Below are 18,377 nucleotides of genomic sequence, written 5' to 3' on the forward strand. Positions count from 1 at the left end.
TGACATTGAAAACAATCAATTGCAAGTTCTAGAGTATTATTAATGTTATGTTTTATTTTTACTCTTTTCAACTACTACATGAATTGATCTGCACTTCATGAAGATCTTTTTTTCTTTCTCCAAAGATATATATATAGTCTACTGCAGTCAGACCTGTCTATAGCGACCGCCCAAGGGAAACACAAAAAGTGGCCTTTGTAGACAGGTTCCTTCAGTACATGATTCAATGAGAAACCCATTTTCAAGGGAGACAACAAATGTGGCCTATGTAGACAGGTGGTCTTTGTAGACAGGTGGTCACTAAAGCAGGTTTGACTGTACCTACATTTTAAGATGGACGGCATCTTTTAGAAACTTACCACAAAAGTTTGCATCTTCATCTGAATTGTCTTCGCAATCATCTTTGCTATCGCATCGCCAGGAGGGGTCAATGCAGAGGTTGTTTTGTAACCCAGGGCAATGCTCATAATCCGCACGGCAAGGTGTTCGAATCGCTGGATTGGGCAAGAATTATTGGGTTATTACATGTGTATGTAGAGCATTCAAATAAGATGTTAAAAGATTAAATAGAGGATAAAGAAAATTGGGATTGAGTGTAATGATTTATTCAAAAGAGGGGAGAAAGATAAACACAGAAATGAGAAAACAACCAAGGAAGAAAATTAGTGAGAGATGGTGAGGAGGAAAGATAGCAACGAAAGAGAATTAAGGGGATAGAAAATGAATCTGTTTTCTGATCGTACATGTACATGTACGTGACGTCAAAACAGAGAATCCTTATAAATTCACATTGTTTGTGGCAGAATCATTGGGCCATGGCTTCCTGGGGTTCTTGAATGATTATCTCATGAAGTATTGATGGGCACATCTGAACAGTCAGAAAGAAACCATACTTTGGTTTTGGCACAGTCTTATGATTAGATGTGCAAACTGAAATTGTCAACTGCGAAAGAAAATTAGGACCCTAGTATGGTCATTCCTACCGTGACAGTATACTTGTTTTACCTGTTTTTAAAAAGCAACCTACCACCTACTGGTAACATGCAGCCAGCCAGATTTCATAAGGCAAGCTAAAATTACATGTATTAAGTAAAAAGTAGATAAAGTGCAGTTTCTTGGTTATGTTTTAATCTTATTAGATGGATGCATACTGCTCCATCCCTGTCATGTCTTAGTTTGCTTGCTTGTTTCCTTTGCTTGTTAAAAGCCAATCTTACATGTACTTAAATCTATATGCTTCTGAGTTTGATGAGAAAGTAAATATTGGGAATAAGAACAAACAGATTGCACAATTTTATTCATGGAAACAGATATATTGGAAGCAGAAGGGTATGTAAATGCCCTCAAATTTGACAAAATGTTCCATTGTCCCTGTATGTTGACCTGGAATGCCCATAATGTTTTTAGTACTGTGGTATTCCATGATCTCCAAACAATATTGTTTTTATATTTCTTACCCCTTAAACAAACTAATTAATCACCATCTGTCTAGAGTATCAGGAATTCCACTGCTAATGCTCTTTTGCAACACCCGTCATACTTCTGACAACTCCAAAGTACAATATTACTTTGATAAATCATTACATTCCGTCCAGATCTTTAGGTTCTCAAAACTCCACAAACTTCCTGTTCTTCCAATAAAGCTAACTGGGAGGAAAGAACCTTTGCTCATGCAGCACCGGCCTTCCCTGCTAAATGCTCTCCCTCAAGAGAGTTGTAATAAACACACTGCATCAGTTGAAGTGTTTTAAAATAATCTTAGCACGTATCTGTATAATTTGGCATATAATTAATTGTTCTGTAACTTTTTAATGTTCTATCTTACTTTTGTTCATTGCAGATGCTTTTATGTGTTTTTGTTTTCTTCACAAGTGCGCCTTGAGCATTTGATATCAAGTGGATTCATCATTATCATTATTTTGTTTAATTATTATTATGATTATGATTATGATGATTATTATTATTATTATTACTATCATTACTTTCATAATCATCAATAAAATCATTATTATTATAATCATCATCATTATTATTATTATCATTTGATCTGACTTACAACAACTGAGTTCATCATCAGCTCCAGGACAGTCAGCTACTCCGTCACATCTTCTGGATGATTCGATACAAGTCCTAGACATTACACATTCATACTGCATGCCATCACACTCACTATGCACTGTAATAAAAAAGAAAATAGAAACAAAGAAGAATTCAAAGTTAAAGACTAAAAGTACACTTGCTATATATTATCATATGTGTATGCAATGATACCCAAGTAAAAGAGCAGAAATAGTATGAATATATATGTAGTATATAAGTATTATATATTAGTATGAAGTATAAAGAATGTAAAGATAATGAAAGCTAAAGTATAGATTTGAAACTTGTGTAAAAAGAAGAACTATTTTCATTTCATCTTATTTGGTAATAACATCTTCCCAGGGATTGATGGTAATGATTATAAACAATCAACAACAGAAAAACAACAGAGAAATCTAATAATATGATATGTTTCTTTGTTTTTGCCTCAGGGGAATACTACTATTTTGATAATATTTTCCCCTTGTACAGGTATATAAAATAAACACAAAGATATGAGTAGGAAACATTACTACTGGGTATGATTAAAATGTTAGAGGAGGATCAGACTGAAAATTCTCTAACCAGCTCTGATCTATTTTTTATAGGGGGGGGGGGGGGGGGGGGACTGAAAATGACCACTGTGTAAACAAAAACAAGTTATAATCACTTTGAATGCACAATTACAAAGACGGGGTAAGCATTTCTTAGGTCGAATTTCGATGGCTATTCATTTTATTTTCATATCACAAAGAAAAAATATTGGTGTCTATAAATAGGGTAGAGAATCAAGCTGTTTTTCTCCCAACTCATTGCGTGCCCTTGAGACGTACACAATGCATGGCTAACCCAGAAAAGGTTTGTAACTGTAACAGATCCGTTTGTCTACTCCAGTCTGCATATCCATTGTCCTACACAGAATATTATATCATGACCTTTTTTTCATTGGACATTATGGAACAATTTAACACATATACAACAACCTTGTTCTATATATTTTTTCATTGATATTGATAAATTTGTTTAATTAATGGTATAGTGAATGCCAGCAGAAAAAACTAATAATTATGAGGAAAAAATGGAAAGGAAAATGTTTCATGACAATGAACCAGGTCCATTCATAACAATTAAAACTAGATGGAATTCGACTGCGCGCAGTCGAAAATGATGCCTCCGTTATAGAGCAATTTTACAAACCAAAACAAATTGAATTCACGTTCAATGGTAATCCATTGACAGGTTCTCAGAATATTGTGATTACAAGCAATTTCTCATATACATATATGACCCTTTGATCTTTGACCTCATGACCATAAAATCTACTCAGTTCATTGGCTCTGCAAGATGTTCTGAGTTAAATAGTAATCCATCTGTCAGTTCTAATGAGAATGCGTTCACAAGCTATTTTTGCATACATAATGGGCCCATGACCTTTGACCTTTGACCTTATGAACCAAGAATCTACTCAGTTCATTGGCTCTGCAAGTAACAAACATGACCTAATTTTGGCATGAATCCATCAATCGGTTCTTGAGATAACGCGATCACAAGCTGTTTTTGCATTCATAATGTGCGCTGTGGCCTTTGACCTACGTGCTCCAAAATCTAATCAGATTGTCTTCCTATGGTGATACACACTATCATTAAGTTTGAAGTTTTTACATCTCCAGTGGTTCTTGAGATATCATGATAACAATCTCAATGTATGGAATTTCATAAGTTGACCTCTGTGACCCTTGACCTTTGACCTACGTGCTCCAAAATCTAATCAGATTGTTTTCCTATAGTGATACACACTATCACTAAGTTTGAAGTTTAAATCTCCAGTGGTTCTTGAGATATCATGATAACAATCTCAATGTATGGAATTTCATAAGTTGACCTCTGTGACCCTTGACCTTTGACATACGTGCTCCAAAATCTAATCAGATTGTTTTCCTATAGTGATACACACTATCACTAAGTTTGAAGTTTAAATCTCCAGTGGTTCTTGAGATATCATGATAACAATCTCAATGTATGGAATTTCATAAGTTGACCTCTGTGACCCTTGACCTTTGACATACGTGCTCCAAAATCTAATCAGATCGTCTTCCTATGGTGATACATACTATCCTTAAGTTTGAAGTTTAAATCTCAAATGGTTCTTGAGATATCGCGCTAACAAACTCAATACAAGGAATTTCATAAGTTGACCTCTGTGACCTGTGACCTTTGACCTACGTACTCCAAAATCTAATCAGATCGTCTTCCTATGGTGATAAATACCAATCCCGAGTCTTAAGTTTAAATCTTAAATGGTTCTTGAGATATTGTGATAACGGTCAAACGGGACGGACGTACGGACGGACGTACGGACGGACGGACGGACGTACGGACGGACGGACGTACGGACGGACAACCCGAAAACATGATGCCTCCGGCACCACCTTCGGTGGCGGAGGCATAAAAATGGCTATTCAGAATAGTGGTCATGCACACAGAAAAAAAACTGACTAGATTTGAGGAAATTCTGTAAGTGAGGTCAATTTAGATGCTGACAAAAATAACAAAATGAGCCTTTAAATGATTAGGATGAAATATAGCATGACTCAAACTGCCGATAAATTGTTTACGTTTCAAAGGTATTGTTCAGTCAACATTAGAATACATGTATGCCAATTATTCTATCTGGTTTAAAACCCTCCATACAAATAGAATCTTAAATATTTAATTGCATTATTCTGAATCATTATTCCTGAAATCCTGTGTTCAGGGAAAACTTTAACAATCAGTATCTTACAAGTTCAAGAGAAACCCCACAAGAAAAACAAACATCCTGGATCTTTGCAAATATCCATTTTGACCTAATATTTTCAATGTAATTAAAATAAGTGATTAAATGAAGAAGGCAACCACAATTTCCCACTGATATTTGCTACTCAAGAGAACTGCCCACGTTTAGTTTTCAGTTGCTCACACAAAGGAACAATAAGTCAATATTTTCCAAAGGTTGAGCAACAACAGAGGCCATTTTAAGGGGACTTTTATTCTCTAGCTTCTCAAGATGCTACATGTAATATATCAATGGGAATACCCTTAAAAACAATTTCTTAGTAGAGAAGGACAGTGCATGAATGTTCACCAATTTTTCTTTAATGATTAATAAAACCTGTCAATTTATTTGTAATGATAAAGAGATCACATTTCTTTAAACCAGGCGTACCTCTAGAGCTAGCAAAATATATAGGTATATGATACATGTACATGTACAATGTAGCTGCAATGGGAAATGGTAGCAATTAGGCTCTGAAAAACTTATTTTTTTTAAAGTTTGATTATCAAAATGATTATAATGATTATTACTCTTTTTAAAACGTATTATCATTATTATCATCAGTACTATCAGTATATTATTATCATTACTATTACATCCTTTTCAACAGGACAGCATTTAAATAAACATGCAAGAGGAGGATGCTGCCCTGTAGATGTCTAACAAATGTTTTGGAAATGCCTGATGAGTTCATGGTGATATTTTGGCACAATATTTGTTCATCCACTTTAATACATGTACATGTAAATAGATGTTTATCATGCATAACCCTCAACAGTAACCCCTCAATATTTGTACATGACATGTAGACATACATATATGTACAGCTGTAGCTAATGTTGTATACATTTTTTCCTATTTTTTTTCTCCTGGGCAATATTCATAAAGGTGATATCATTGCCTATTTTTGTAAAGAGTGGGTAATGTAGCTCTACTACATGTTGGTGGCTTACAAAGTCCAAAAAACCTAGACACTCAAGGCAAGGAAAATGTACCGTGACTATTTACTTGCTATTATTTGTGACTTATAATCCTACTCCTCTAATAGTCCTACAATCCTTGGAAAGCATGAATATCCTTGTGGCCCCGCTTGTTTCACTTTCAAATAATATGCTGCAATGTGTACATGTAGAGGTGTCGGGGTCGAGTGGAAACTCACCAGACTGTAGATCACAAGGTCCACGGCGGCACTAATGTCCTTTGGCAAGACATTGATCTACATTTGCCACATTCGACCCAGGTGATGTAAATGGGTAACAGGCAGGAATTAGCCAAAAGAAGATCCCTCTAATCTGGGCTGCAGTATAATGATTATGTCCACTCTGACATCAATTTGAAATTTATAAGATGAAAAAATGAGGAAGAAAATTGGGACAATGAATATTTGAGAAAGAATACCAGTATGTTCCCATTGATGATTTGTTTACACTAGTATGAGTCACTATGAGGATATATTGGAGAAAACTTGAAATCTATAGCATCTTGTTCATAGAAAGAATAAGAGCTTGCAAAGGAAATAATATAATTACAAATTGCAGAACTTTTACCATCTTACCATGATCTTCTTTTTCTATACTTTTTTCTAGAACTTCACCTTCACTGTACCTTACATGTAACACTAAACATAGTCTAAGACTCTATAATAATACAATTGAAGTACTGATGTTTAGCAATGCCCTGAGCAAGCACAAACACAATAGGCCATTCTACATTGTAGTGCTGTATTGCCAATGCTTGCCTGCTGCATCTATCATAAAAGCTCCAGGTTCCCCCGCAAAGATGGTACAACCTGGTACTGCAATGATGTCAGCAAAAACCAGGGTAAAAGGTTGTTTTCATAAATAATTTTTTCACTGTTCAAGGTGTTACGCTTGGACTGTTCATAAATGGTTCCCAGGAATGAGATCTTGTTTTGGGGGCAGTTCAAATATGTTTGTTTCTATTAAAATCAATGGAGTATGCAAATTAATAATCACTGCATTAAGAACACTATTCTCAGATTCTGTTAACACTTTGAGCAATATGGCATTGTTCACATTCAGACTATTTACAACAATCAGTGGCAGAGATGAAACTGATAACAAGTATAAAGATATTTTTGGCTGAAACCAATACCCGGTATTGTATAAAATCAAGTACTATTACTTTTCTTTTATCCAAAGTAAAGTGAACAATATGAATAATATCATCCAATCATTCCAATGTTTTCTCAAATTTATAGAATCAATGCAGTACATTACAGCCAACATATACAGTACATGTAGTTATTAATATTTAAAAAAAATAAATATTCTGTGATTTTAAATTAATCAGTGGTTTCAGTGCCATAATTATGTAAGTATCTTGAACCACCCAGTAACATTTGTGGCAATACAAAAAAAAGTAAAAGAGACATTGCTGATTAAGTGCCTGTTTCATGCTTTTGTAATATTGACTTGATGGCACAGTAATATCATACTGTATATCATATTCAATTCTTGCAAGATTTATGCAAAAAAAGCATGTGACAACCTTAACAGTTACATGCATGTATGTTAGGCACTTACTGTACATGTAATTCCCAATTTGATCCTGTATTAGATTAATCGAACCGATCTGTGATTCTTCATATTACTATGGCAACCATTGATTGATGCTTACATGGTATGCCTAATGGCACCATCAGATCAATAATGACACACAAATATATAGTGCCAAACCTTAGTGGAATCAAAGGATAATACAGTGAGTAAATTGTATCATTCTAATATAGTGTACAGTATATGGAAAAATCTAGTTACCATTATTTTGTAAGCATTGTGAAATAGAATCATGAGCATGTAAATGTTCCAAGAAATCAAAATTCTGTAAAAAAAATTGCACCTCGAGTTACATGTAAGAGAAAATAAGAGTGTATTTAAGGAGAAAATGTATTCAAAGTACTTTTCAATTTTTTTTGAGATTCGTTTGAGATATACATTTTGTAAATATATTATACAATTGAAATGAACACAAATGATTGAACACATCTTTTATTCTATTATCACTCAGTCATGTATCACGAGTGCAATGTCCACATGTTTACCTACACATACTCAAGCTCACATGATTCACTCAGCATTTGTAAAGATGAAATAATATTTAACCTCTCAAAATATCATTATCAATCATCAATTATATAAAAACAAATATTATGAATCAATTAAGTTGTGTTTACATACATGTACTGTGTATATAGATCGGTAAACCACCTTGTTTCCTGTTTTTACACATAAATAACTGGCAATTGGGGATGACAGAAAAGTAGCTGAATACATAATACACATAGTAGCTACTGTACAATAAAGGGCCTTTATACATAAGTACTCATTTATCTCTGTTTTTTATATTCAGAAATGTAAGGCACACAACGATTACCATCAGTTTTCCCACGGCAAATGTAAATGAGGCTTTGAAGATTTACCGTACTCCACGTTGTGGTGAGGCATAGTATCTCTCTATTATATACTCAGCTGAAATAGACAATGGGTCATTTTGACTCACTATGATTGTACACTGCAGTTATCTAATGTAGATATCAAGTTCTACATGTACATGACAGCCATGCACACTACCGGTACATCTAATTCATTAGTCTTTCTACACAACCAGTGATTGTCTCTCAATTCAATAAATTAGCTGAATCCACCTACAGTACTGTCAAGTTTTTAGGCTATAGGGTCAGATGCATCACCATAATAAATTTCAGGGGAAAAATATATTTCGCTCTCTCTCTCTCTCTCACTTAATTTCCTTCACATAATATACATGTACCTACATGTACATGTACACCTGTGTACATAACGGCACTACCGGTATATACCGGTAGCTACATGTATTTAGCTATTTTAACTACCAGAGTGATCAATTCAAACAAAAAGTAACTTGACTAAGCTGAAGTTCCTCATCCCGGATAATCCCTTTCAAAGTGAAAGTTTATTGAACCTGTTACAAGAAGCTTCCAACCCACACAAACACCTTCACTAAAAGCTTTCTAATAAATCTATAAAGAGCTCGATGGATGATTCATGCACTGACTAACCAGATGTCCAAAACAAGATCATTTCAAAAGCTTGATATTGGGGTGAAAAGGGGGAAAAACAGCATTACCAATGAGAAACTTTGGGCTTACTCTCTCAAAATGAAACAGAGTCAGTGGAATTCCAAAATAAAAGAAGTACAAAACATACATTTCTCTCCTGATACCAACCTTATGAAAATGTAAAATATTATAACTGTACATGTACAGTACAGTGTATGTGTAAAATGAAAATGGTATGATAACTAATAGCAGTAAAAGTAATATACCGGTAACAGTTCCTGCATAAATCTACAGATCTTTGGTGACCTCCCTAAAACATGATTAAAATCCATTTATTTCAGCTGTACTCTATATTCATATTACAGACATACAAAGTGTTTTGTATATTATATCTACAGATTTATATATTTTCTGTACTTCATTAATCTCATCTGGACTTTCCCTTTCATCTGTCTCCCACCCACTTTCAACATTCCCTCACCCAGTAAAGAGGGCTATATTTACATTTCCAAAAGAAAGTAAAAGTTTCTACATCTTGACTTTTTATCACCCAGTGTACATGTACATGTACATGTACTGATATATACAGTGTAATAAAGACTGCAGTCTCAAAAACCTCCATTTGCCACCCTCAAACAATAGTGTTCTCTTTCTTTTGATGAAGCCAAGAAGTTACTTCTTGATGAAGCCTTGTATTTTTTTTAGAAACTCAAGGTTGCTCCACCATTCACCATTCAGAGAACAAACAACCCGAACCCTGAAATATCTGTTACTTCTGAAAACCATTTCCTTATTATTAGAGACCTTTCCCACCAAAAGATTGAAAGCAAACGTAAGTCCCTGACAACGACACATACAAGAACAGAAAGTCTGGCACAACTTAGAAACTACCTTCACCTTGGCTGTTCAGTAGGCTCAATTTGTAGCAGTTACCATAATTATTATTTTACTCAAAATGTTTTACGTACATATTGGGTTAGGTTTGACTCATGGGAAATACAGATTTGTGACACAATTGGGTTTGTGGTGGTAGACTACTACATCAGAAGATGATGTCATACCTGGCTGTACAGGCATGATGACTCCATAACTGGGTGGAGCACTGTTATTATAAAACCAAGAAAAGTTGTACATTCTGTACTGTGGGAAGAAAAATCAATATTCATAAATGACATAGACCTAATATCATTTATCAGGGCGGCTACCGGTATTTAAAATATACTCAATACCTACACATGTACAGTATGTAATGAAATTAAATTTAATGTGATACAAATAAGTACCGCTCCCTCCCATTTCACTGCATGGCTACACAAACAAGTGGAGTATGACTAATTAAACTATACTGCTTACATGTAGGAACAGAGGAATATTTGCTAATAAACCAGTGCATCTACATTTAATTACAAAACTAATGAAATGTCTCTTTGTCAGAGAAAATCTTTGAACCAGCAGAATCCAAATGTACTACTGCTTTCCCTGTACATTTGATGTCCTTTAAGGCTTTAAATATCAAAATTTGTTCATCAAGACCCATGACTTGAGCTTGTCTGAGGTTTTCCCAACATGTAGCAACATCAAATATGCATGCATGAAGTCTTTCATCTATGGCCGATCGTCAACGAAACAGAGTCAAGTCTTTTGTCAATTATATTTGTTGCTATGGCAGGCAGCCAGTGAAAACAATTTTGCTTGACAAAATTATGGAAATGCAAGGATTACTTTAAACAAACTGAACTTTGTTATTCCTTGCTCATTTTTCCTTTTTGAGGTGTCATATTATGAAAGGGCAGAAAATGAAGTTTCTAGAAATGTGATTTCCTCTTTGAATTTCAGATACCGCCCTAAATTTGACTTTTTGGTACCCTCTCTTCAAATTGTTTTTATTCACTCATGCGTGAAATAGGCATCATATGAGTTGCATCAAATGAAAAGGGAGGATCTAAGCTTTACAAATATATGTCATTTATTAATTATAATTGTGATTAAGTTATGATAACACATCAATAATTCTCGGTTTTGTTTTTTCTGGGACGCACTGTACAGTCAAACATGTCTATAAAGGTGCACCCAAAGGAAACAGGAAGAACTGGCCACTGTAGACAGTCTAGTCCTTTCTCGACAGGTTCTACAACACGAATACCATATGGGCGACCGCTATAGACAGGTGGCATTTATAGAAAGTAGGCCATTAAGACAGGTAATATTAGCATTATTCTAATTAGCAAACCTGTCTAGAGCATAATATCTTGTTGTGTTTTAGGCCTATGTTAACCCATTGTATACAGGGATCAGGTGTGCCCTGTACTAATCCTGTGAGAATGAGAGAATCTAGCAGTCAACAGATTAATATGAAATGGTAATGAGACTAAAGACCACTAATTCCCAGTACAACTCATTATTCATAACAAAGCCCATTTAAGGTATATAAGTAGCTTAAATCTGTTATGAATGGTTTAATCCCTTACCCAAGAGGATAATTGATCCTGTAACTGTCACACATGTACCAGCTTAAGCAATTCCCACCAACATTGTACATGAATGGTGATAAGCAGCTAGAGGACAATATTCTGTTAACACAGTACAGTACTTTTGTGAATCCGAACGACTCACAATTTTTTTTATTACTTGAGGCCCATGCAGTGAAGGCTGAAAAGATCATCTCTTTTGTCCTTTAAACCAGGGATCAACACTATTGTGTACATGGAGTCGGGCTACCTCGGACCAGGGGACAACTCGGCCCAGGTACAAAAACGGTCAGTTTTTGCATGTTTAGGTTTAGGGTTAGGTTTAGGGTTTAGGGTTAGGGTTAGGGTAAGATTTAGGGTTAGGGTTAGGGTTAGAGTTAGGGTTAGAATTAGGGTAAAATGACAAAAAATGACCGTTTTTGCAGCTGGGCCAAGTTATCCCCTGGTCCGAGTTAGCCCGGATCCGTATACATGTACCGGTAAGAGATACCTGGTGCCTGGTGCACCAAATACCCCCCCCCCCCCCCCCACCTGCCCAACACCACCCCAACTTCAAATACATGTGTATCTTGCAATCCCAAAAAGAGTGCATGCTGCATACATGCATGTACATGTACATCACAGACACAAGTCTAGAGTTTATGATGCAGTGAAAAAAATACGCAGGGGCTCGTTGCAAATTAGCCCCCGAAATGCCAAAAATAGCCCCTGAAAGACATAAAAGAGCCCCCCAAATTTGTATAGAGTTCAATGCAAAACAAATTGAAGAGTATTATTTTCATGCAAGCAAGCTTGAAAAGTAGCCCCCAAATTGTTAAAGTATTTTTTTTCTGTTATGATGTGTCCCCTTCCAAAATGAAACTTTGTCATTGTTTCACATAATGCCATGCATACAATGTATCTTACAGGAGGCTACAATGTAGATGGCTCAGGGGTAGAGCAGTGGTCTCATAATCAAGATGTCTCTGGTTCAAAACCAATTTAAAGCTCTACCAGCTCTAGTGCCCTCTGGTAAAGCATTAATCCTCATTACTAAATCCCATGGAGAGGGGTTAAAGATGCCAGTCCCATGGTTGCTTACTTACAAGAATATACATAATACATGTATATGCTTTCTTTACAGTCAGGTCACAAACAAACCAACCAAAAAATAAACACATGTCCAAGCTTGCAGTCAAAAGAGACTAAAGTCTTTTTGTCTGCAAGCTTGGACTTAAAGGGAAATCAAACCCCAAAAGACAACTTAAAGAAAGCAGAAAAATCAGAGAAGCAAACTGATGAAAGTTTCAATTAAATCTGACTAAATATGAAAGTTATGAATTTTTTAAAGTTGTAATCACTATACATATGGGTGCTTCAAATTGGCTGAAGCAGTACTTATTACATGGGTTGGATTGCCCTTTCAGAAAGTTCTGTGAAACGACAACCACACAAATTGATGACTCGTTCACAACATAACATTAAAGCTGCAAAATACATACTTAACCTATTGAATACTAATCCCAAGATACCTCAAACTGGTCTCTATTGGAACTGTATCATTCCAGGGGTACAACAATGAAGAGCTTCTACGAATCCACCCACTTGCCAATCCAACCATTTTATGTACATAATACTCACCCACAAAGCAAAATCACAATAGGGCTGTAATAACTCATAATATAGAAGGGAGAGACTTGCATTCAACCAGGGCATGTGAGTCTCACCTCCCTGATTCAACATACATGTGTATGTATTTAGCATGTGTAAACCCTGGTAAGAAATTTGCACAAAAGGTGGAACAATATGGCCAATTGCATGTCACTTTTAGTACACATGTTTACATGTACATGTGAGAATCTGAAAGGCTTGAAAACATACAAAGTCTACAGAAAACAAATTATATATTAAAAGTCAAGATCTACAGATATATTGTTAAAAGTGCAGAGATATCTCATATTTTGGAAAACATACCTTGATAGTGGGCTTAAAGTTATATAACACCAAACTTTTGTCCCCCTTTGCAACCACACAGATAAGTATGTTCTGAGTGAAAATGAACAGTTGAAAAAATCATTTCCTGGATGATCCAAAGTTCTTGAAACGTGTCTTAATACATGTATGTTCATTGATGGGTTTTCTTAACTTCATGAGATGGTAGATTATTTGACTTGATAACCACTCTTTGTAAAACAAAACAAAAAGAGTTTTGCTGTAACTTGCTATTTATTTATATTTTTATACCCTATGCACAAAACGTTTTTTATTATAAAATATTTTCAACAATAATTTAAGTAGTTTCCTGCATCATTTTTGAAAAGGGCTATTACAGAGTAGATATTCCCCATAAAGTTTCATATTAGTTAGAAAATCTGAGTCTGTATTTCAGCAATTGCAGACTTTACATTAGAGGGTCTGTATTTGCAGACTTTAAGACTGTATGTTGAGCAGACTGTACATGCATTCATATGATGGGTCTGTATTATTCAGACTCAGCTGCCAGGGACCCCCAATAATTCTGAACAATAGACCTCTCCAGAAAAAGTCTGTTTGACCAGGAAATCTCAGTGCAAACTGTGCGACAAAGAATCACACAATGCAAACTTTTCTCCCCTTTTTTATGAAATAACAATAGTCATTTTGGAAGCTACGGTAAATTGACCCCAAAATTAAAAAACTACCAGATATATTGATGTTCCAGTCCACTTCCCCAAAGAAAAAAACAAAAAAAAACAAACTACAAGGTACATGTACATGTATATTGGTGTTCAAGTCAACTACATGTACCTACCAAAAGAGAGAAAAAGCAAACAAAAACAACCAGATATATTGATGTTCCGGTTGACCTCCCCCCCCCCCCCCCCCCCCCCCCCCCCCACATTAAAAAAAAAAATCAATACATATAGTATTGCTTGAAATAAAGTCCCGGTAGACACATTACCACCAAGTCACACCAAAGTCTATGGAATAATACATGCAGTCATGCATGACACAGTGTGAGATTGTCTACTTTATTCCAAGCATTACTGTATGCAGGTACATGTAGGAGTTGCTACAGTGTAATATCAATAAATGATGGGAATAGATGACATACATTATTGAAACAATTGGTTATTCATTATTCATCAATATGATATGTGCACCTATTAACCTAATCTTTGCTACTGTCTGTATCTGTGAACAACCCCTTCCCCTCCCCCACACACACATCCAAATGTTAATTGCCTCAAGCTATATTAATCATCTTACTATTAAAAAAAAAAAAAATCTAAATAACCATGACAGCTAGTGCTCATTCTATTTCCACCACCATCATTTGATGAAAGAGGCTGTGGTAAGAAATAAAAGACTGCTCCATGTATTGTACTGGTATGCATGATCGACCTTGTATAGACACACTGTCTATCTAGCACAGTCACTCCACCCATTAAACTCGGCCAGGATGAACCCAAGCGTAACTGAATGAAATGTAATGATCACTGCATGTTTGTGCAACTGAACCCAGACCAATCTGGAGGCATAAATATCATTATATTAATAATAATTCTGAGGTCAAACGAACATGATGTTTACAGGGGATGAGAAGAGTATACATTTTAAAGAACCAATCGTTCCTTCTTCTTCAGGTTACCTACTGTACATGGACACTGTAGACTAATAATGTATTTTTATAGCATACTGTATCAGGGCAAATGCAGTCCCTTAATTTTTGCACATTTATTCAGAGAAAGAAGAAGGAGCAATTTGGATCAAAGTAGAATATCATGTACATCTGCCTTCTTCCGGTTTGAAGATTGTTGCAGAAAGAGGGTTAACCCAGTGAGTGTGAATCACTGAGTTCAGGTGAAGCATGCAGACGGAACTGTTAAAAGTTTTCTGATTTTTTTTCTTCTTCTTCTTCTTCTTCTTCTCTCTCTCTCTCTCTCTCTCTCTCTCTCTCTCTCTCTCTCTCTCTCTCTTTCTCTCTCTCTATGCAGCTCTATAAGAATTAGAACCCTTTATGCTCAGAGCAAATTTGCATAGGTGGTCTTTAATTCCTCCTATAGTGCATGAACCTTCATTTAAATGTATGCAAACACATAAAAAAAAACACAAAAAACAGCTTTACAGAATAATGCTGTTGTTATCTTTTTAACAAAAGGTGAAACACACAAAGCTTATGTATTGAATACATGTGTTCACAGTTCCATATCAAACATATCAGCATCATGTCATCATTGCGGTACTATCTGTGCACTTTTGAACTCATCTGGGCCGGGCCTGGGGCCCAACAATGTAAAGAGGAATATCTAATAGCTAATACTCTTAATATTTAGAAAGTTGTTGGAGGATTTCATATTACATGACCTGGGAGATTATTGAGTATCAAAAAATACAAAACACCACCAAATTTCTTTATACAAAAGGAAATGGCATCAACTTTCTTTCTTGAATTAGGCCTAGGCCTACTCAATAGTTATCACTATGAACATGACGAACAAAGAAAGAGGACAAAATATACAGTTCCTCATTCTACCCTCAACAATTGCTATGGTAGATAAAGGAACATCCCTTCACTGCTATTATGTAAAAATCTGTAGTACAGGTGTCACATGCATATTCACCTGTTCTACACATTTGTACATAATAGCAGTGAAGGCTTGTTCCTTTGTCTACCATAGCAATTGTTGAGGGTAGAATGAGGAACTGTATATTTTGTCCGCTTTCTTTGGCCGTCATATTCACAGTGTACATCATACATGCCCACAATTATACAAGTTTCTCACAACTATACGGTAAGAGTGTCACTTTTGACAGACTGGCACATTAAAAATGATCACTATTATTTATTAACACCAACTAGACTATGTTATCATCACTCTCACGTTGATTGTAGCAATCATGGACAATCATGACAATGATACACCTCGATAGCACCGCACACTCTCTGTATGTAAACAACAACCTCGAACATTAGATAACAACTCACCTGATGGATACACGGCAAGGAGAACGGCAAAATATCTCAATAACACTTTGATGTCAGCCATATTGGTAACTTTCAAATGATTGTCCGAGTTATAACCGATGCATGATATGCAGTCCTTGAGCAGCTTAATTCTTGTAGGGCTGTCCAGACAACTTTTTCTCGAATCAATCTGACCAGTTTTTTTCGTCAGTCAGCTGCTCTGCTGTTTTGCTCACTATGTCCACACACGGAGAAAGGGTACCGGGTACCGCGCGGGAGACAAAGCCTAGAGAAACGGATCACTGCACATCGACAAACAAAAAATACAGGGGACTTTCTTATGGGAACAGATGAACAAAGGGGAGGTTTTGTTGACTTAAACCACGAAATACGTCATCGACTCACTGTTAAATGCCTAGGTTGTCCTTACGATGGAAAACAGGCTTATGTTACCTAACAGTAACAGTGTGGAGGAGGTTGAGGCGAGACCGACGTGGGAAATAATATTGTCTGAAAATATGTTTACCGTAGCGGTGCGACGGTACTCGTCGGATTGGCTTAGCGAGAGGTGGCGCCCGTCAGAATTAATTCAGCAGGTGGTGGAATATATCGCTACACTATACTACCGTGCTTTCTAATGAAGATAGCGCTAGATTTCCAGGGGGTGGAGTTAACGATTGAAACTAAAGGCCTTCATTTCAATCGACTTTAAAAGTTCAAACAATATTCTTGGAAACCCCAAACATCTTTTTTATTATTGTAAACACTTGTATTTATTGTATTTTGTCACCTGCTTGACCCTTTCCGCTTGCCAGTTTTTCAACACCTGTCCAGTACAAAGAAATAAAAAGAATGAATATATAAATCGATGGTATCAAAGCATCCATGTATAGATTTGGAAATGTGCTCCCGATCGAACTACCATACTCTAGAACTGTTATGTTATACATCATTACATCTCTATAGATGGGATCACTTTGCTTACATTGATGCCTGGTAAGCCTCTGGAAACCTTTTTGACTTGTCGAGGGAAACCTTTCGTCAAGAATGATGCATAAATTTAGTTAAAGTATCTATTACCTTAATTATGCATAAGCCTCACCGATATAGCAGCAATCGAAAGAGCAATAGCCTATATTAAAGTCAGGGTAAATATAGCAGAGCTGGTAGAGCGCCCTATTTCAATAGGTCACATTTATCTTGTACCGAATCATCTAAGGCTCAATAGCAGAAACATTTAACTTACTCGTGACCAAGGGCGTATCCAGGATTTTTTAAGGCCCGTGATTTTGGCCCGATTCGTGAGAAAATATTTAGCGGCGAATCAGCCAGGCGAACACTCCTTCTTTTTTTTTTCTTAACACCCACTCGCCTCCCCTTGACCAATAACAAAAACAAAAATTTTATTTTTTACTTTTTTATTGTAACAACACAATGGAGACAAAATGAAGACTTGAAGTTATTAAATACCATACGTGTCGATGTTCTTTTAAAACCATCTATATTCCGATATGATAGAGTTGGAATAAACATACAATTATTGTTCCATTATTCGGATTTTGATTGTTTAATCAAATCTAATTTCTTGTAAGCTTTTTTAAAATTTCTACTTAACTTTGCGTTGTGTCCAAAAAAATTGATTTGATTTCCATTAAGTATATGGGATTTCTCAGTGTTTTTGCATATGAAAACTTCCTGATTAAATAGACATCACATTTCTTATTGATGAAATTGCCTCACATTTTTCAAAATGTCTCTTACGTGCCATTTGTTGTTGTTCTTCTTTCATGAAAGCTAGGGAAACTAACGTCATACGTCTTTTGTAGCACCAGAACATCACTTTAAACTTCCAGCTTTGCGAGAGAGCACAAAATTAAATTAAACGTTATTTAAAGGAAATGGGTAAATTTATACATTTCGAAAGCTAAACAAATGATAACATAATCATAATTTTTTCTCACTTTTTCAGTATTCCTTAAATTCCTGGAATTATTTCATTTCCTGAATATTTTCTTCACAAAGCCGGAA

The 18,377-nt window shown here is 35.7% G+C and overlaps 1 protein-coding gene across 4 annotated transcripts in view; it reads right to left on the minus strand.

The window, feature by feature from the left end:
• The window catches only part of LOC576649 (low-density lipoprotein receptor-related protein 1), a 58,003-nt gene extending 41,169 nt beyond the window's left edge, over nt 1–16,834 (minus strand). For 3 of the 4 annotated variants that reach the window (XM_030974301.1, XM_030974300.1, XM_011665947.2), the window contains exons 1-3: nt 16,371–16,834; nt 2,057–2,176; nt 360–494 (exon numbers count right to left, since the gene is read on the minus strand). In XM_030974301.1, coding sequence (XP_030830161.1) covers nt 360–494; nt 2,057–2,176; nt 16,371–16,431 — 316 coding nt within the window. In that variant the 5' untranslated portion in view covers nt 16,432–16,834. The remainder of the gene's footprint in view (nt 1–359; nt 495–2,056; nt 2,177–16,370) is intronic. The other variant, XM_776933.5, reaches the window with a different exon arrangement.
• Nucleotides 16,835–18,377: the final 1,543 nt, after the last annotated feature.

Source organism: Strongylocentrotus purpuratus, unplaced genomic scaffold (genome assembly GCF_000002235.5).
Source record: "Strongylocentrotus purpuratus isolate Spur 01 unplaced genomic scaffold, Spur_5.0 spur5_scaffold_7, whole genome shotgun sequence".
NCBI lineage: Eukaryota > Metazoa > Echinodermata > Echinoidea > Camarodonta > Strongylocentrotidae > Strongylocentrotus > Strongylocentrotus purpuratus.